This window comes from Podarcis cretensis, assembly GCF_951804945.1.
Source record: "Podarcis cretensis genome assembly, chromosome: 1".
In the NCBI taxonomy this organism is placed as follows: domain Eukaryota; kingdom Metazoa; phylum Chordata; class Lepidosauria; order Squamata; family Lacertidae; genus Podarcis; species Podarcis cretensis.
In genome coordinates this window covers 80,173,812-80,195,239 of record NC_137170.1, presented here as the reverse complement: position 1 = coordinate 80,195,239, position 21,428 = coordinate 80,173,812, and the positions used below count along the sequence as shown (strand labels likewise).

Genomic DNA, 21,428 nt, shown 5'->3' with positions numbered 1-21,428 from the left:
TCATCTCCATCAGGGCACTAGGTCTGCATCAGGTGTGTGGGGAACTCTTGGCCTGCCAAATGTTGCTGAACTAGAACTCCCACAATCCCTGTTCACTGGTCATCCTTGTTATAAGGTGCATAATCTCTGTTGTTTCTTCAGCTTTGTAAACTGCCTTGTGTATAATAATACAGCAAGGTGGTTTACAAATTAAAAGTGAAATGAAATGAAACTCTACCAAATTTATATTGGCATAAGCTTTTGTGGACAATGGGACAATGATCAAAACACAATTGATCATGAAGTAGACCCTAGCCCACAAACACTTATGCCAATATAAGCCCATGGGCATTTCCAAACTATTGTGATTTGGAGGTGGGATCCAGTCACATATCAGCAAATTCAGACTGCATAATTGAAGTTGATTTGGAACACGGGTGCAACTCCAGTTCCCGGCAAAAAGGATATTTTTTGCTGAAAGGAAACTGAAGGGAAAATGCACTAGAAAGTATGGGACAACAATTGCTCTGTCATATAACCTCCTTGCAAATAAATCAGGATGAATGCTCAAGAAACAGGCTGTCTGGAAGCAAGCAAGCCATCTTTAAGGTGCCAAAAGACTTCCTTTTGATTTCACTAGTGGTCTTCAGGGTGCTATACTAGAGGACAACAAATATAATAAGGGATCCCACAGCCGTTACATGAACAAACAGGGCTGAATATTGAGTTAAAATTCTGCCCCTTCAGCACTCCAGTGCAAGTTATAATGAAGGCACAAGGTGAAGCAAAATGGAAGGCACTGCCAGGGTTTATACATGCTCCATGATTCTCAGTCAAGAACATACTGTTCTGGGACAATCAGAGCAGCACACCATACTAATTAATGGTCCACTATTTGAAGGCAGTCATCCTACACAGCATCATGGAATTGCCATATTTATCTCTAGAAGGATTCAATATCCTCAGAGTTCTTTATAGATATACCACTGGATACTCAAGTCCACCTTAACAGTTTAGTCACCAGCAGAGCTGTAGCATGAATTAAAGGTTTCATAATGGGAGTGTTAATGGTTTTGATATTCTATTCCTAGTTCCTTTCCCCTAGGAAGCAAACATGAATAGAAAACTACCCATTTACTGCAATAAATGATGCAGGAAGAGTATATTGATGTAAGAATCCTCACCTACTGACTTCACTCAAGCGGCAGTGATTAACATCCAGTATGAAGATCCCGTTTCTCATTTCCACCCCACAATGATTTTATTAAATTGTAGGTTCAGGAGGGCGCCAAAGCCTTCCAAGTCCAGCTCTGCCAGGCCCCAGGGAAGATTGCTTACCACAACAATCATACCCCATAATCCTGTCCACAGTGTAGTGCATAATGCAAGGAATCAGAGCAAACAAGGTTAAGCACCACATCAGAGGACCTTCAAATTAGCCAGCTCCAGATAGCTCAAGAAAGTGAGCCACCCCACATTCTACAGGAGAAATAAAAAGGATTAACTAAGGCAGGGGTAGAGATATTGCTGGGCTACAACTCATTACCACCAACCAACAGCCTTGCCAGCTGAGGCTGATGGGGCTTATATTCCAAGATGATCTAAAGGGCACCACACTGGGCACGCCTAACCTGAGTAGTAGAAGAGTCTGAGAGGATACAAAATCACACAGTAGAAGGTGCCAGAAAATTCATAGCAGTTTTTATTGTGAAAGGGGGATATATATGTGTGTCAGTTGGCTTTATGTTAAAAGCAATCAGATCAGTAAACCAGGGGTTTGCTGACATGCTTACACATTTACTATGGAGGGTCAGCGGTCACACAGCAATTTCTTTTTACTTAGCCATTCAGTTTTCTATCTGCTTCTGGCAAAGCAGCAGCAGGGCAAGGAGTTCACATAACTCAGAGATCAGCCTCCTTACCGTTCATTCACTTATGCTGTACTTCCACATTTAGCCTGCCCCAGGGTCACAAAAGTCTGAATTCAAATACTGCATGTTTATTTTTAACTTCTTGAATGGCTAAGCAAAAGATCCCTGATAGGCACACTAGGACATTTAGCTTCCACATTCAGCGGGAAGCAGATCTGTTCCTGAGATTCCACACAGCATTTAACGTAGCGTAATATCCCTGATACGGAAGGGGGGGCATGTCTTCTTCACCTTCTTCTTCGCTACAATATATCCATTTATTTCCGAGTCCAAATGTCAATGTCAGAAGGGACTAAAATCTATAAAATTCATAGAAAATCAAGGTGCCAATTTGCTCAATTTCTCTAGGACTCCATGACACCTCCCCTGTCCTCCATAATCCCTCAAGCAAGGTGTCAAGACCCTAATCCTGTCAAATCACTCTGCCAAGCCTTTCCTCCGGGCAATGCCAGGTGGCAGACTATGCATACATGGACCATTGTCTTCTCATCACCGGTACTCAGGATGTACAGTGGTGCCTCGCAAGACGAAATTAATTCGTTCCGCGAGTTTTTTCGTCTTGCGATTTTTTCGTCTTGTGAAGCACGGACTTTGGAAAAGCTTCAAAAATCACCAGAGTCTTCAAAAACTTCAAAAAAGGCCACCACACCGCATGCTATGAGTTGCTCCTCGAAGTGAATGCACGGTTTTAAGAAAAAGGAAACAAACTTGCAAGACAAAGGAAACAAACTTGCAATGTTTTCGTCTTGCGAAGCAAGCCCATAGGGAAATCCGTCTTGCGAAGCAACTCAAAAAACGAAAAACTCTTTCGTTTTGCGAGTTTTTCGTCTTTCGAGGCATTCGTCTTGCAAGGTACCACTGTACTTATCTGTGCATATCTCCAGCTCTGCATATTCCCCCTCCCTCCTCCATATGTAATCTGTGTAACCCAACCTCTCCTTAATGTATTCATGATGTAATTGGAATGTATTTTGCACTGTATTCTGGGACATGAAGGGAAGTTTTAAAAGTTCATGTCACCCCTTTCTCACTGTTCAATCTCGCCTTGAACCTGTTGCGCAATAAACTTGGATCTTCTGCAGCTTGCTCCTGTCTCCGGCTGAGCTCTTTTTCCTCCGCAGGGACCCGCGGACTTAGTCCGACGAGCTGGGTGGCAGAGCAGCCTCGCACCCAGATTTTACCGTAACAACCCCCCATTACAATCTAGCAATGCTCACCCCCCCAGGGTAAACACTAAAGCAAGTTTGTATTTTGTCCTTTAACTTTCATTTGCATGCTTTTTGTTTTTTTAACACAAAATCAAAACAATTAAAAGAGAGAGAGAGAAAAGGCAAATTCCAGTTATTGAAAAGCAATGGGTGAAGGGAACGGACTACAAGGTACATAATGGCAAAAGGACAAGAGGTTCAAATCCTGTGGCTCATCACTTTGGTAGTGGAGACTTAATCTAATCTCCAATTCCTCTTTCTCCCAAATCTGCATGGAAAAATGTAATCTTTTAAATTACTGTACTGTTGTAATGTGCACAAATATCATCTAGGCGCCTAGGAGCCAACTCCTAGGGGCCAAGGTCCCTTTGCCCCCCCATGAAATATTTGAGGGGGCCCCCACAATTGAGGGTAATTCCCATTCAAATGGTGTGTGTGCTGTGTCACATGATTGATTATGCGGAGCAGGGTTTATCTCCCCCCCACACACAATATTTTATTCAATATTGGCTGATTAACATTCTGTGGCCTTTTAAATGTGTTTGTGGGAGGAGGGCTATTAGTTTGTGCTTGTTTTTTGCTTTGTGATCTATTTTGTGTTCTCATTTTAAGTTTTTATGTTGTAGACCGCCCTGTGATCTTTGGATGAAGGGCAGTATACAATTATTATTATTATTATTATTATTATTATTATTATTATGCATACAGGCTTTAGGGCCCAGTTGAAAAGTCAGCAATTATATCTGGGATAGGTATTTGCAATAGAAGTCAGCGGCTGTTACATATTCTGCACTCATTCAGAATCCAAATGAGGTTCACTGACATTTTATCTCAAATGTGTGCTGCTTATTAAAATTGACATGGCTTCTATCTTCTTCTTTCTTTCTTTCTTTCTTTCTTTCTTTCTTTCTTTCTTTCTTTCTTTCTTTCTTTCTTTAAAACACCCCATTCAGCATCAAAGGCTCTGAGGGCAGGGCACAGCAACAGTAATAATACAATAAAAGCAAAACAAGAATACAAAAACCAACTGAAACTGACACAAGGACAAATAGAAGAAGACACCTTCACCCCGGTATGGCTCCCCTTTATCCCATACACAGCCCAACAAGTCAATGACAAAAACCCACCAACAGCATACAAATCAATATGGCTAACCTGATCCAAAACACCCACCCACCCCACTCACACATGAAAACAAAGACCACCACAGCAAACCACAAATGAATATCCACACCCTAGGCCAACTCCAACCTCTCTCACCACCAAAGGAACACAAGTGAACAGCAAAGAACCTGCACAAGCAATGCTGACACCAAACCCTACATATAGTAAGTAAAATAGAAACATCGCCACCCGACCCCCCCCACCCATCTTCCCCCCTCCACTTCTTTCCCCCTTTTCTTCCTAATGTCTCAACAAATGAAACTGACTTGTTAAAATGTTACATGGGGAAAAAAATATGAGAGAGAGACATTGCACACACTTTTGTAAATCAAGAAAATCTTTAATAATAATAATAAAAAGAATACATAAACCATTTCCATCCAAACATGAAAAAGCACAATAAAATGGCACATCTTAATAATGAAAACTCAGCAGACAACCACAGATAGATAGATAGATAGATAGATACGGATGTGTTGGGGGGGGGGGAGAGAGAGAGAGAGAGAGAGAGAGAGAGAGGGAGAGAGAGAGAGAGAATCAAGCGTGGGAACATTTAAAAGCTCCTTGTCTGGCACTGAAATGATATAAACACAGGCACTTTGCAAGCATCCCTGAAAACACTGCAGAGGTGGCATACCAGAAGCAAAAAGACTCTCTCCGGTCATCACTTACTTTGAATGACTAGGGCACCCCAGTTCATATTAACATCACAGTGACTGAGCAGACCACTAGGGAGGAAGACAGTCAAACAAACAAACATCTGTCCACTGAACTATATAGGGCTTTAAATCTCAGTACCCACAAGTTGAACGGACTCTGAATCCCATTGGGAGCTGGTCAATCTGCTAGCATGAACTGGAAGTGTAGAGGCAGTGTGGGGTGGGCACACAGTGGGTTTTTATCACTCGTGATGAAAAAAGTGTCTTTAGCTTTGCTTTCATCTGTATTAGATGCTCCCTTTTATTATCATTATTTCTTGAATTTATATACTGCCCTATACCCGGAAGTGTCAGGGCTGTTCAGGAACACAGGAACTGTCAGAAACACAGGCAGCTGCTTCCTACCAAGCCCAGCATTGTCTACACTAACTGGCAGCAGCTTCAGAGTTTTCAGACGGGAGCCTGACTTGGAGTTGCCAGGGAGTTGGAGCTGTCTACCCCTGAGCCACAGCTCTCCCTTCACTACTATGCTGGCAACTATGCAGGCCCTCATGCAGAGGTCTTCCCCACATATGTTAGCTGTGATCTTTTTAACTGTAAATGTCTTTTTTTTATAATAATTTTTATTAATTTTCCAAACATATAATAAAAACAGTATAGAACAGTATAACTTCAAGCTCTTCAGTTCATACCCTTCTTTCTTTGACTCCCCCATACCTCCCCATCCCTGCATCCTTGTTTAATAATTCTTTAGCAACCCTTAGGTCCATTGTCTTAATTCCCTTTCATAAAAATTTCTTAAGTTTTTTTGTTTACTGCTGCAATTCTTTACTTCTTACCCCCTGACATCTTAACATTCCTCAATTTTGCAATTATTTTTAAGATATATTTTGAATTTCTTCCAGTCCTCTTCCACTGTCTCTTTCCCCTGGTCCCGGATTCTGCCCGTCATCTCGGCCAGTCCCATAAAGTCAATCACCTTTGTTTGCCATTCTTCCAGAGTAGGTAGTTCTTGCGTCTTCCAATACTTTGCCAGTAGAATTCTTGCTGCTGTAGTGGCATACATAAAGAAAGTCCTATCCTTCCTTGGCACCACTTGGCCCACCATGCCCAAGAGGAAAGCCTCTGGTTTCTTAGGAAAAGTCCACTTAAGGATCTTCTTAATTTCATTATAGATCATTTCCCAGAAAGCTTTAACCTTTGGGCAGGTCCACCAAAGGTGGTAGAAAGTGCCTTCAGTCTCATTACATTTCCAACACTTATTATTAGGCAAATGATAAATTTTTGCAAGCTTGACTGGGGTCATGTACCACCGGTAGATCATTTTCATAATATTTTCTTTTAAGGCATTACATGCAGTAAATTTAATACCGGTGGTCCATAACTGTTCCCAGTCAGCAAACATAATATCATGACCGATATCTTGTGCCCATTTAATCATAGCTGATTTCACTGTTTCATCCTGTGTATTCCATTTTAACAGCAAGTTATACATTTTTGATAGGTTCTTAGTATTGGGTTCCAACAATTCTGTTTCTAGTTTTGACTTCTCTCTCTGAAATCCTATTTTCCTGTCCTGTTTAAACGTCTCATTTATCTGATGGTAATGCAACCAATCTCGAACCTTAGGCTTTAGTTTCTCATAACTCTGAAGTTTCACCCTTTCGCCATCATATTCTAAAATCTCATGATATTTTGGCCATTTAGAATCCATATTAAGCTTTTTTACTTCCCTAGCTTCCATTGGTGACACCCACCTAGGGGTTTTACTTTCCAACAAATCTTTGTATCTAATCCAAACGTTATACAATGCTTTCCTTACAATATGGTTTTTAAAGCTTTTATACACCTTTACCTTGTCGTACCATAAGTATGCATGCCAACCAAAGCTATTGTTGTACCCTTCCAGATCCAAAATGTCGGTGTTCTCAAGAAGTAGCCAGTGTTTCAACCAGCAGAAAGCTGCTGATTCATAGTAAAGTCTTAAGTCCGGCAGGGCAAACCCCCCTCTATCCTTTGCATCAGTTAAAATCTTAAATTTAATTCTGGGCTTTTTGCCCTGCCAGACAAATTTTGATATGTCTTTCTGCCACTTCTTGAAACAGTCCATCTTGTCCACAATCTGCAACGTCTGGAATAAAAACAGCATTCTAGGCAATACCTTTTTAACTGTAAATGTCAGGGATCCTACATGGGATCTTCTGCACACAAAGTGTGTGCTCTGACACTGAGCTATAGCCTCTTCCCAGCTGTAGGCCGAGTGGCAGAAAATGTGGCAAAAGAACTTCAGTTCAAAATGGAGAATGAACACAGGTTTCCTATGCAATCCTAGGCATCCCATTCCTCTTCCTCTCCGTGTCCAATTCATCCCTTGACTATTTTAATGGCAAGGGGGTGTCTATGTTTTCTTAGTGTGTTTTTAGCCCCAGTTGCAGCCACACCATGCTGCCATTAGGTTTCCCAATGCAGTGCCCGTGAGCACAAATGGAGCCCTCAGAGCACCCACCTTTGGCACCAATAAAAAATATACAGTTATTTTGGCTTTTTGCTTGTTTGTTTGGCAGGAGAGTTGCCTGCTTTTTTCTTAGTGTCACGGGGCACATGTGGCTGTTTCGTCTGGTTTTTTTGTGGGGGCTGGGTTCTGAACATTGCCAGTTTTTCTTCTATGAAATGGGTATTTTTTTTGGTGCCCACAATAGTTTATTTGATTTATATCTATGCCCCTCGGCCCAGTATCCTTGTTTGCTATAAAGTACAATGGCACAGTGGCCGTGATGGGGGAAATCCTTTTCTTCAATGGAAATACCTGTGAGAATGAAAAGAAATAAGTTTTTCATGAAAGAAGCCACGTGGCCTCTACTACTGCTGCTCTGGCCAAACTCTGCCAGTCATTATTCACCTCTGCTTAAGAGGGCTTGCATGGATGCTGAAGTTCCAATGTTAAAGAGGAAAGTTTGGGCACATCCACATAACTGCGAAATCCTCCTTTTAAATGAGCAAAGGGTGCCACTTAGCTACAGGGTGCTGGATGGACTGTGCCATGCGATGCCAGTGGTCATTCATATCGTTGGGTCCTCGTTTCCCCAGCACAGCCTGTCCTACAAGCTGCTTGCTTCTGGGACGCAGCTCATAAATGGAAATGAGGAGAGCACAATCCCAAACTATAGGCTGAGGCAGGTGGAACAGGAACGTTTCATTGAAGACAGTAATTGATGTGAGGGTCTTGGGCTTGGATTTCTGATGCTTCTGCTTATGGAGATTGCAGAAGACATCGATCCTTGCATATATACCTGGAACAGAAAGAGCATCAGAAGGAGTGGCAACATGAACAGTTATTGTCCCAAGATTACAACTATTCCTCTGAACTGGGCAGAGATTTAATAATTTATCTTTTCCTTGCATTGAGGCTGACAGGGAGGAATTTGATGATTATTGGAAGAAGCAATACCTTCTATATCTGTGAGAGGAAGGACTACAAATGTCTGTGACACAGCCATACAGGAGAGGCAAAAGGAGGAAGAATCGAACACTGCAAATGAGATATAATGTGCTAAGGCTTCAGAAGCACTAAGAACAACATACTCTGGAGCAAACTGGATATGCATATTAATCTCTAACTGGGTCGCAAGAAAGCAACTATAGAATATAAAACAAGGGTTCTAGTAGGGTTGCCATATTTCAAAAAGTAAAAACCAGGATACCTCGAAAGCTTTCTTTAAGGAAGAACCCAAAATTCTTGAGCTTTTTTTTTTAAAGGAAAACCCGAAAGGGCAAAGTGTCATTTTTTGGAAATTCACCCCACCTTCGAAATCCCAGTAACGTCCATGAAAATCCGGATGTATGGTAGCCCTAGTTCTAGAGATCTTTTGGAAATTTAGATAAACATGAAAGTCATATTCCAGTAAAACAAAAAAAGCAAGCCTGTAGTAGTTTTGTATCTGCTGGTGTCAGAGATCAAAGCTGGACTTCCATTTATCAGAAGATGAGGGTCCGGGTCCCTATATAGTTCCCCCACTCCCTTCAATTATTATGATTTGGTCATTTCTCCAGCCCACCTATCTCAGTTTTTGTGCTCTATTGCCTTTCAGCAATATGCTACATCAATTCTCTTCAGTCACACCTTTGGACCACTTCCTGCACTACAGCCTGAAACAACTTCAAGGCGACAGAGATATTGAGCTGGGATTTCAATATTGACTTTATGCTTTTAATGCATGGGGTGAGGAGAAAATGATCATTTTCCAAGACACTCTCCACCTTCAACTATTACTGCTACAGTGTTTGTAGAACTTTAATCTGGCTCTAATGATACCAAGACTCTACATCTCTGGGTCAGTTTTTATCAACATATTCAAGAATACACCTCTCTTGTGAGTCACCTCTTTGCAGGTGGGACAGCAGGTCAGAAGGAGGCAGCACCCAAACATGAGGCAAAGAACAAGAAAACAGATATATTTACGTTTCTCTGGACTGTTGTACAAGAAGGCAGTTTTCACTTTCAGTAGCCCAACCTCTATCTTCTGAGAGATCGGAAGACACTTCAGTGACACAAGAACTTCTCCGACTGTGTCCTGTGAAAAGATGTAAGGGAGACGCTGGAGGGGAGGCCAGCAAATCCACTTGCAAATCTCCTTCAGCCTTACCAACCTTGAGGCCCAGGAATTTCTTTAGGATTGGAATGAGGGAGAGAGAAATCAGCTATGGCTTATTGCCACCCGCTTTTTATTTTGCGACTGTTTCTTACTCTGTTGCTTTTATGAGCAAGGGGTGGCAGTTTCTTCCAGTAGATGCTTGTGGGCAACAATTCTTGGTGGTGAAAGGTATTAAGTTGTTCAAAAGCCACAGAGTGAAAGTTTACTTGGCACAGAGTGGGCTACTCTAAGTGAAAAACAGGGTGGGAACTATTACTAAGGCCATTGGTTGTTTAATCTGTTCGAATGTATTGTGTGCGTGTTTGTGTTCTACCCAGGTATTTGGTTAAACGGGCTTAATTTTTGTCGTTGTACTTTTGCTTGTTTTCCTTACAACAGAATAGTTAATTTCTTGTTTATTTGATTTGGTAAGACTCAGCATGGATATTGAAATCCCTCGGGCCTGTTGTCTTTTACATTTCATCTTGCTGGTTTCAGCCTGGTTTTCTAGTTTGCCAAAATTACATTAAATCTTAATTCTGTCTTTTATGGTGTTAGCTATTCCTTCCAGCTTTGTGTCATCTGCAAATTTATAAGCATCCCATCTATAAATGGGAGCTCTGCAGCTCTGGTAATGCACGAAACATGTCTTCATAATTTTAAGAATTTTCTGGGTGATCTCTCTATGTGGCAGTCTGCTTGTGTGACAGAAATCCACTTGCACAAAGGGACTTACTATTTCTCTTTTTCCACTCCCCTCTAACCCCTCCCCACCAGGCACCCTCAAAATCATTTCTGGATTATTCCCTCAACACTTGGGAGCAGATTTTGTGGGTGAATTGAAGGCTGCAGGGCTGAGAAAGGGAAATAGATGCCCCGTTCCAAGAGCAAGTGGCTGCTTGCACTACTCGTGATCTCACCTTCTGTGTCAATAACCTGGAATTTTTATTTTGTAATAAAAAATTTAATGTAGGATTTTGAGAATTCTCCCAAAGTAATGAAGAAAACCCACAGCTACCTTTGTCGCCTTCTGTAATTCTTCACAGAATTCGATCTTTCTGGAAGTATTAAGTGCATTCAGAGCTATTCTCACTTCCCCCAGAGGTATATGCCGGGAATATCTGTCAAAGTGTTTAACCTATGGAATAATTGACATCATAAAATAATAACATTAACAATAACAATAATAATCTGTATTGATTTATGGTGTTTATTCCTGAAATGCTTCACATGCATTTATCCCTGCAATTCATATATATATATATATATATATATATATATATATATATATATGGCATAGAAATGATGATGATGATGATGATAACAACAACAACAACAACAATAATAATAATATACAATGGCCCTATAAATTAGGCCGACGGTATTATCCCTATGGATGGTGGACTGAAGATAGTGGTTTGCTTAAAGCCACACAAAGAGCTCAAAAGTGAGGCGATATTTAAACTGAAGATTTCTACACATAGACCACCATAGTATATGAAGTTTGAAAAGACAAATCAGTAGGTCATAGTCAATTAATCTTTACTCAGAGTAGACCCATTAAAATTAGTGGACATGACTAACTGAGTGTACTCTGAGAAACAGTTCAGGCTTCCTCAACCTCGGCCCTTCAGATGTTTTGAGACTACAGTTCCCATCATCCCTGACCACTGGTCCTGCTAGCTAGGGATTATGGGAATTGTAGGCCAAAAACATCTGGAGGGCCGAGGTTGAGGAAGCCTGAGTTACCGTAGTTGAATACAGCCCAATATTTCCTGCAAAGGTCATAAGACCTCAGGGGAATTTCCACTCAGATATGAAACACGGTCTTGAAATTCCAGGCCTTACTCTGCTCACGCAAATTGCTTAAAGAACATTTTCCTGTGTCACGTAAGTTGACCCTAGATGCTGTTTCTCAGTTCAGGTGTTATTAATGTGATTTCCACATGAATATTTTGCTTTTCATTCTGTATTCCTTCTTGGTTAGTACTGGGAGGGAAGGGCGAGTGCAAAAGTTTTCACTCCATTAATTAATTAATTAATTAATATTACATTTATATCCCACTTTTTCTCCAAGGGGCTCAAGGTGGCATATATGGTTCTCCCCCACCCCGTTTTTTCCTCACAACAACTTTGTGAGGTAAAGTTAGTCAGAGAAAGTGACTGGCCCAAGGTCACCCATTGTACTTCAAGGCTCAGTGTGGATTTGAACCCTGGCCTTCCAGGCCTTAGTACAGCAGTACAACCACTACCCAACACTGGTTTTCTGGGAAATAATCTTCATAACTATCTTACACTTATTTGAACAGACATCCCACCATACAGCGGTGCCCCGCAAGACGAACGCCTCACAAGACGGAAAACCCGCTAGACGAAAGGGTTTTCTGTTTTGGAGGCGCTTCGCAAAACGAATTTCCCTATGGGCTTGCGTCGCAAGACGAAAATGTCTTGCGAGTTCCTGCGGGTTTTTTTCCCTCCCCCCCCCCTTTTCCTAAGCTGCTAAGCCACTTATCAGCTGATCCGCTGATAAGCCGCTTAACAGCTGATCGCTAAAAGCCGCTAAACCGCTAATAGCGCTAATCCGCTAAGCCGTCAATGGGCTTGCTTCGCAAGACGAAAAAACCGCTAGACGAAGAGCCTCACGGAACGGATTAATTTCGTCTTGCGAGGCACCACTGTATTCCTTGTTATAATACAAGTTCCATGCTGTTGCTTTTCCCATTATCTGATTTGTTCAGTTGCTGCCTCCCTTTCACACTGGGGTTGATAAAAGCACTATTTCGTTCACCTCATCAATGAACACATCAAAATTTTATCCATTTGCTTTTTTGTGTAGCTCACAAAAACAGTTTCCCCTACATGCAAGATAAAATGTAGGTATAAACCTCCACCAAGCAGCCTGAGAAGCTTGGGGAAGGATATTTTTTTTAAAAAAAGTTAGCTAAAGAGCCCAATATATTGAGAAAAAAGGAAACATACGCTGACAGGAAATGCACAAATAGCAGTAATGGGGCACCATGTGTCAAGCCAAGCAAAAGGAAATTGAACAAAGTGGAACAGAGGGCAACCGCATGTACCCTATGGTTGCAGGAAAGACATGCACTTATTGGAGATTTCCACAAGATGGAGGCATTGCTCCATAGGCAGCTGAAAGATCGGCAGTGCAGATCTATGATGCACCTAGTTTTTTATTTACAATTTGAAATTATATTGTTACATGCTTTGAAAGGGTTTTCTGCCCCACCCCACCCCTCCACATGACTAAAGCCCTGTGTTTCTTTGAGGCGATTTCTTGCCTCATTTTGAGAACAGCTGCTTCATGTATGAAATGCCATAAAACTTCAGCTTGCAAGTCTCAGTGTTTGTATGATGGTTGAAAGAAGATGTCAGCTAGTTCAGTTGTTCAGTGTTGCAGCTTAGTTAGTTGGTGTTAGGGCAACAGTGATGCTTCGCATCTGTATGTACAGTGGTACCTCGGGTTACATAGGCTTCAGGTTACAGACTCCGCTAACCCAGAAATAGTGCTTCAGGTTAAGAACTTTGCTTCAGGATGAGAACAGAAATCGTGCTTCGGAGGTGAAGCGGGCAGCAGGAGGCCCCATTAGCTAAAGTGGTGCTTCAGGTTAAGAACAGTTTCAGGTTAAGTACGGACCTCCAGAACGAATTAAGTACTTAACCTGAGGTACCACTGTATCTGAAAAGCCTACCAAGCTGAAACTTTCTTTTTTGTGTATAACTTCATCCAGAGTTGTTTTCTAAGCCTATTATTTATACAGCAGATCTGGACCTTTCTCTGCTTCTGTATGGTGGCTGGTACTGCAAGCAAGATCCACACTTTCACTGTGTGTGAATCTTATATCAGATTCCCAGTGAAGTACCTTGGTTCTCAAACGCCTTGGTTCTCAAACGCCAAAACCCCAGAAGTGTTCCAGTTTTCGAATGTTTTTCGGAAACCGAACGTCTGATGCAGCTGTTGGCTATTATTTCTGGGGCGCCTGCACCAATCAGAAGCTGTGCCTTGGTTTTCGAACATTTTGGAAGTCAAACGGACTTCTGGAACAGATTAAGTTTGGTGCTTTTGTTTTTGCTATTTACTTTGCATTTTTGTTTTTGAGGCTTTTTCGGTTAATTTGTTTTTGTGACTGTGTGGAACCCAGTTCAGCTACTGATTGATTGATTGTGTGACCGTGGAAATGGATAAAAGCCCCCCATCCACACAATGACTAGAAGAAAAAAATTCATTTTTATCATCTACAATACTGTCTTATTTATTTTATACATTGATTATTGCTTTCATTTCACGGATCAGTGGTCTTGTTAGATAGTAAAAATCATGTTGAATTGCTGTTTTAGGGGTTGTTTTTAGAAGTCTGGAATGGATTAATCCATTTTGCATTACTTTCTATGGGAAAAGCGCACCTTGGTTTTGGAACACTTTGGTTTTGGAACGGACTTCCATTAACGGATTAAGTTTGAGAACCAAGGAACCAGTGTATACCCCAGCCAATCCACACTTCACAAGATAAAACTTTCCCTAATGAGGCCTCCTGCCGCCGTTGCCCTTTCACCGTTCAGATCCCGTTCTTAGACTGAGGTAAAGTTTGCAAACTGGGACACTACTTCCGGTTTTGTGGAGTTCGTAATCAGAATTGTTCGTAAACAGGGCTGTTCTTAAACCGAGGTACCACTGTATTTGAATGAATGGTATTAGAAATTGTATTATAATTTGGTATTGTTATAATGAGGCTATTATTGGATTGTAATTGAAAAATTAAAATATTTTCTAATAATAATTTTTATTAAGAGTCTACTTAAAAAAATATGTGGGGAAGAGGAATGGAAGAGAGGAACCTTGGGTGCGGCAGGTCTCTGGGCTACCGAGGAGAGGAATCAGCATAACAGAAGCATGAGAAGGGACCCTGAGGATCATCTAGTCCAACCCCTTGCAATGCAGGAATATGCAGCTGTCTTATACTGGGATTGAACCTGCAACCTTGGAGTTATTAGCACCATGCTCTAACCAACTGAGCTATCCATGCTGACATCCTTAATATTCTGGGGCATATCCACTCCCTTGAAGCCACGTGCCACTAATTCACCCGAGCCCCCACCTGCTTGCACTGCAGCAACAACCAGGTTCTCCAAGACTCCATTACCATCCACTGAGACACACTAGCATGGGACTCACCCATATCATCTAGCCTGCTCTTTTTCTGGGAACATAACTTTAGTGCTAAAACACTGAACCAGAAATGTGGGAAGCTCTTCTGTAAATGCGCCCCCCCCCCGTAAAACTATAGAAGACTACCCACTATCGCTCTCACCTGTAACTTGATGCTGCTCCTTGTCAGTTCGGCCTCCTGCAGGGTACAAGTGAACTGATCTCCAAAGTCTGGGCTGCTGGAGTTCTTTGCCACGTGGGTCTGCCATTCGTGGACAATATACTGGAGATCAGGAGACTGGGAGGAAGCCCAGCTCAGCAGCCTAACCTTGACAAAGGTGTTGGTGCACTGTTGGGTGGGTAGGCCCAGGGCTCCCGTGACAGTCAAGAGGAGCTCCAGCTGCTCTTTGTTGTAGAGAAGCGAGAACTTCAGTTTGCCTGGATACTCATCAGAAACAACTGCATCACTACTCAAGTTGCCCATTTCGTGGCTATTTTCTGAAGCTGGTGGTGAAAAGCAGATCCCAAGCTTCTTGAGCTCCTTTTGGATTCTTTGGATCTGGACAAAATGAGAAAGGTGTGCTCTTTAAAAGTGACTGACTTCTGAATAAACAAACATTGGGTTGAACTGTTTATAGGCGTATTTATTTATTCATAAAAAATACTTGTATACCATCATTGTAAAAGGAACAAATGGTGGTTTACAACAATTATGTATACACAATTAAAAAACACAGATCACTAGCTATTACAGAAAATGTTTTTCTTAATTGTATAGGCCTGGCAGAAGAAAAGTCTTCGGCAAATGTTTAAAGGTTAATGCAGAAGATGCCTACTGAATCTATATTCTACAGGGCTGGGCCAATGAAAGTTTCATGTGGATGTTCAAGGAGTTTCACCAGCTTGTGGAACAACCAGCGACGCTCCTATGGATGATCTCAGTGATCAAGCAGGGGAAGAAGTGTTCAGGCAGCCCCTAAGGTATCTTGAACCTAAGATAAATTAATACAAGAGCCCGGAACCTGGCTCAGTAGTGGATGGGCAGCCACTGCAGATGTTATAATGGTGATACCACATGTCGACAGCCATGTGTCCCCATCAGCAGTCTGGCCGCCACTTTCTGCAGCAGCTGGAGCTCCCAAAGAACAGACATCCATAGAGCACATTGCAGTAAACCAGCCCCAGTGCATGAACTACAGTGGTTAGGCTATTCCTGTCCAGGAAAGGTTGTAGCTGACCAACCACACTTTGGCTTCTAGTGACAGGAAAGTACCCAAGAGTACCCAAGCTTACACATCTGCACTTCCAGAGGAAGTGCGACCCTGTCCAGAATGGGTAACTTGTCTGCCTCCCAGACATGGGAATCGCCCTCTCAAAGAGCTTCTATTTTTCCAGGATTTAAACAGTTTATTGGCCCTCATCTAATCCAGCACTGCATTCGGACACCAGTCCAGAGCTTGCATAACCACTCCTGATTCAAATGTTATGGAGTAGTAGAGCTGCATGTCATCAGCATACCAGTGACACCTTGCTCCAAGACTCCTAACAAGTGCTCCCAATAGCTTCATATAGATGTTAAATTAATTATATAGGTTCAGTTGATTAAAATAACAAAAAACAAAACAAAAAACCATTTAAAAGAGTTGGAAAACTCTTCAGGCATTGGAGGGTGGGGTTCTGATGTTACCAACACCAGCCAATCACTGCTATGCACAGCTGCACACTGGCACAACCAATTTACCCCAAACTCAATCCCAGGCAGGTAATTCCACGTATGGTTGCAACAGGGGATTATTATACTTGCCTTGACCTCTTGAACATACTCTCGAGCGATGCCAAGAAGAGGTGTCTGCGATCTTTCCCCCTCGAAGGCATTCTCTTCTGCTATCCTTCTCTGGGCTTCATTGGCAAATTTTCTTTCTGCAAGAACAAACATAGCTGAGTGCACATCATCAGAGACAAGTAGGTCCATACATGAATATAGGGAGGGAAGGAACAAATATTTTTCAAAAAGGATCCTTGATGGGTCGGAGCAGGAAAGGGTGGTATCCATTGGCCCTGGTTGGGCAGAAGACAGAAAGGGCAATAGGCAGAGCTAGGGTGAATGATAGGCAGAGCCAACTAATATCAGTTTCATCCCCACCCTCCTCCCTTCTGAGTTATGTAGCACTGAGACTAAGGAGGAGGCTGAAGTGGAGGGAAGAAAGCAGGTAGGTGGGGGCTGGCTGAGAGCAGACCAAGGTTGGTGGGCAGTGCCCTATTCTCCTGGATGGACCAGCCTCTGCTTCGTTGGAAGAACCCATAGAAACTTTTTATTACAAAGTAATGAGGTCATAAGGAAATGATACCTCCTACCAAGTTTTGCATTAGAGTATTGTACAATAAAATGAAAAGCTGCTCACATAGGTATCATGCAGCACCTGAGCCACACTTTTGTCATCATGCACCTAGATATAATGCCCTCTTTGTGTTTTCATGCACCTGTGCAGCTTCCATGCTTGCAACTCCCCCCATTCAGATTAATGGAAGGAGAGGGGATGTGGAAAGGGGATCTGCTCGCAGAGCTATGCCTCCATTGACATGAATGGGGAAGCTCTTCTAGAGAGCAGTTGCAGCTCTTGCATTGCCTTCAGTTCTTTCCTAGTTAGGCTGCAAGTGTTCCTGACAATGAGGCATCTAATCATAAGCCTGCATTTTTATCAAAGCTTATATTTTTGATTAAGGCCTGTATATTAAGATGAGCTTAAAGATTTTCAAATGTTTCATGCCAGGCAGAAGACCAGCTGCCTAAGAACCTTGGCAATGTTTATTCTCCTGGACAAGGGGGGGCCCTGATTTATAGCAGAAAACAATTCTCAAAGTCGTAAAAAGGGAATTACAGGCTGAGAGCGAGGACACTGACCTTGGATGTTGCAAAGTACAATTAAGCTGTAAGAGTGGTTAAATTAAGAGTTGGTAAATAGTAAAATAAAACCATGTGCCTCCCATTAAACTTGAGCCATATTTTCCTAAGGTTAAAAGGCCAAGAGCATCTGGCTGGCAGAAAGGAAGAGAGTATTTTGGGAAGTCTTTTTCTAAAGTTGTTTCTTTCTTAAACTGAGATCCTTTTAAGATTTCTTTTCCTTTTAAAAGGTTATTTATGTTATGTATTAAATATATTGGCTTAAATGTAATTATGCAAAGGATTTAGAAACTAAGAAATGTTAAATCCTTATGCTAGATTCTTATTTCATATAGTTGAAAGAGATCACAGGGGCCATCAGCCCAGCCCCCCTGCCAAGCAGGAAACATCATTAGAGCACACATATGGTTGTCAGGGCTTTGTTTAAAGACCTCCAAAAGAAGGAGATCTTTCAATGATGATGTGAACTCAAGATCCTTGACATCTGTTTAAGATAAAAATTTAAGATTAACCATTTGTTTTGGAGGGCAATAGGGCAAGGAGGGCAAGAGGTGAGCTGGTAATTAAGGTTCCTTGTTGAGACACATGTAAGATATATTACTACTTATTTGTCATTTATAGATAGAAGAATATATAGCTTTTTGTTTCCCATAAAAGGGCAAAAGGAAATGGGTGTATCTTTTTGTGATTGGTTCTAGCAAACAGCCAATAGGAATTTCAACCAGGCTGATTGGACAGAGGCAGCCACAGGAGGAGCAAGGGGGCTGGGTTAAGGAAATATAAGTGCTGGCCATAACGGCAGGAGGCCAGGCCAGAGCTTGGTAACCATATACCACTGTGCCTCTCATTTATTTGTCTGACAAATAAATTATTATTTTAATTTCTCTATTGCTGTGTTGAATATTTCATTCCAGCTAAGCGTTAACCACAAGCAGGGTGCTACATTTTATGGTGCCCCTGTGACTCGGATAAGTGGTCTGCTGGAACGCAGCCCCTTCGCCCTACTGGGCAGGGTACAAGAGGGAGGACCACGAACTGCTTACCCAAGCGCGCACTGGTACATTTTTCCAGGGGAACGCAGAAGTCTCGTCTGTCTGATACCCTGCTCACTGGCGGCGACGGACCGGGGGAACCAGAGAAATAAACAGGGAACCAGCCAAGGGTAAGTGCACAAAGGGATTTGAGGCCCTCCAATTAATTGGGAGGAAGAGAAGTCTTGATCAAACTTCTGCGTCTCAGTAAGGGGGAACTGAGTACGCTAGGTGGTTGGGTACATCAGATGGTGATCTGGTGTAGGGAAAGGTTGTGAGGTAGAGTGTGGTGAAGTATCCAGCGCATTGTATGTGTGAGAAAGTACAGAACAATCTGTAGCTGACCATAACGGCAGGAGGCCAGGCCAGAGCTTGGTAACCATATACCACTGTGCCTCTCATTTATTTGTCTGACAAATAAATTATTATTTTAATTTCTCTATTGCTGTGTTGAATATTTCATTCCAGCTAAGCGTTAACCACAAGCAGGGTGCTACAACAAGAGTAAGAAGCAAGCCCAGGAGAGTGAGGCTTATTCAAGTCACACTCCAACAAGCCTTGTCTTTTTGTGATAGGTCATCGTGATTTTCCGCCTAATTTGGCTTAGTCCTTGATATAATTGTTCAACCCAAAGGAACACATGCTTCTTATCCACAATGTTCTCTTTAACGTACCTTCCCATAATCTGCTGGACTTCCGGCATCTGCTCAGTTGGCAAGTCAGAATGATTAATGCCACCACCAGCAGGAGAACAGACAGTGCCAACATGCCATATTTCCAGATATCGGGGAAGGGCAGCTGAAGTAGGCTGAGCTTTGGTTGGGTCATAGCTCCCTGCTGGAAACAGAATGGATGCCCTTCAAGACTACTAGCAGTCACATCATGTTCAATCTGTACCATGGAAATGGAACCACATGGAACAATGTCCTCCAGATGTTGGGCTCCCAATCCTCATCATTCCTAGCAAGTATGGCCAATGAACATCTGGAGGGTACCACATTGGTAATCCCTGGCCTAAAACAAGGTTGGCAAGCCTGCAGTCCAGGATCTAGCTAGGCAATGGATTTGATGTGGCTGCTAACCCCCTTCTTTCCCCCCACTGAAGGCTGGTCTCTACCATGAATGGAGAACCACAGCTTTGTACTGGGGAGGAAAATCTCCTGTCCCTAGACCCATCACTCAGATAAGAGGTTTCAACTTTTAAATATGTAAAAAGCAAAAGCAAATGGGCAAGTGTTGCAAAATGCCTGAATATGTAACTGCAGGTGAAATAACACAATATCTGCATGGCCAGAATTTAGTTTTCAATTAGGCTTATTGCCTTTTCCTTCAAGCTGCATTCCCAAGCTATCCAGCTTGCGAAGGCCAGGCCGGTGACCTGTATGAGCCTTACATTGTCCACTAGAACCTATACGTTATGGGGCCATCTCTTTAACCCTGTTTTGAGTAGCTTGCTTATTAATAAAAATAAGCAGTGCAGATGAATACAGTTCTTCAAGCCAACATGCAGACATGTCACCGGTGCGAAAGCAGAGTTTAGACACGATCCAAAGAAGCCAACGTGAAAACCTTAACTGTGCCAACGAAGGTGAAAACTAACGGGGGGAAAGCGGTTGCCTGAGTTACAGTCCTGAATTATGGGATCTGCAGCTTAGCAATCGTACTGTGCAAAATATTAACAGGTGTTCTCTTCAAAATATTTTACGCACATATATTTATCCATTCTTTTCCAGATATCTTGTGCCCCAACTTTAAAAACCAAAACAATGATGAGTCAGTCATGCCTTGTTATTCATGCTTACTTGACTCTCCCTGTTGTGGCTGCTGCTGCCACAACAGGGAAGAGGGATCTCGGGTATGCTGATTCAGTGCACCCAATTCCCAGAAGCTATGCTGCTTAGTTCATGTGAATGGATGGGCAATCTGCAGTTTTGCTGGATGCAGACAATCTCAGACTGTGCACAGGATGTTCAGTCATTGGAACTCAGGAGGAGATGCCAATGCTTGCAAAGTGCAGCCACATGCCACACCGTGCCTCCTCTTTGCAAGCACCTCTTTCCACAATTCTGATTGTCCTCTAGAGTAGAAAGGCATGTTCCATGTTATCATGTCTCAGTGGGAATCCACAGGAGAGCCAGTTTGCTTATGATTATCCTACAACAGGTGTCTCTAGCTCCTGGCATACTGTGAACCTACCACCTCCACCTGCCACAACACACCCACTCACCCACCCACTCACCCACAAGCCACAACTTTGAATCATACCTTTTCAGATGCCTGCTTGAGAAGGGAGATCCTGGTGCTTGCTGCAAAAAAGTGGCGTAGGACTTCCAGTGCAGAAAGGGCTGGCATGCTTCACCAGAAAAACAAGTTCTGCCTCATACAGCAAGAAAACTGGGATACAACTGATCTGGATTCATTCTGCAGCGCTGAAAAATAAGATCTTTATCTCCTTCCCCTAGAACAAAGTGCATGTGCCCAGGTGCCCAGATCTCTTTTAAGGCTCAAGACCAGCATCTGGGACTGCTTTCAGATGACACCAAATCTATTAGCTACCTTCTTGCTAAACATGGAGCATCTGCACTCCCCTGATTTATGTTGCCCCAAAGCATTTTGTACTTGGCCAACACGGAACCAACTTCCTAGAGCTATTGCACCGTACATTTTAATAGGTGTGTTCAGTCAGCATGAAACCAGCACATGTTTAGGGCAAGAGTAACTAACCTGGGGTGGCTTTGTGTTTCCCTAAAAGTAACAGATTG

The 21,428-nt window shown here is 42.5% G+C and overlaps 1 protein-coding gene across 1 annotated transcript; it reads right to left on the bottom strand.

Moving 5' to 3' along the window:
- Positions 1–4,776: 4,776 nt before the first annotated feature.
- LOC307223508 (synaptotagmin-5-like) lies at positions 4,777–21,094 on the bottom strand. The gene is made up of 8 exons (XM_079989518.1): positions 20,932–21,094; positions 19,341–19,557; positions 16,538–16,653; positions 14,897–15,292; positions 10,591–10,710; positions 9,401–9,512; positions 7,103–8,231; positions 4,777–5,527 (listed from the first exon to the last, which is right to left on the bottom strand). The coding sequence occupies exons 1-7, from the start codon at positions 21,016–21,018 to the stop codon at positions 7,930–7,932; spliced, it is 1,350 nt and encodes a 449-aa protein (XP_079845644.1). The 5' UTR covers positions 21,019–21,094; the 3' UTR covers positions 4,777–5,527; positions 7,103–7,929.
- Positions 21,095–21,428: the final 334 nt, after the last annotated feature.

What these genes read in the sequence shown, in the direction of transcription:
- LOC307223508 (XM_079989518.1), bottom strand. Translation starts at nt 21,018, where the DNA reads ATGCCAGCCCTTTCTGCACTGGAAGTCCTACGCCACTTTTTTGCAGCA. An exon ending in AATTACAGAAGGCGACAAAG is followed by an intron (nt 9,513 to 10,590) that starts GTAGCTGTGGGT and finishes ATCTTTTCACAG; the next exon opens with GACACAGTCGGAGAAGTTCT. An exon ending in GTACAACAGTCCAGAGAAAC is followed by an intron (nt 8,232 to 9,400) that starts GTAAATATATCT and finishes TTTCTGTTCCAG; the next exon opens with GTATATATGCAAGGATCGAT.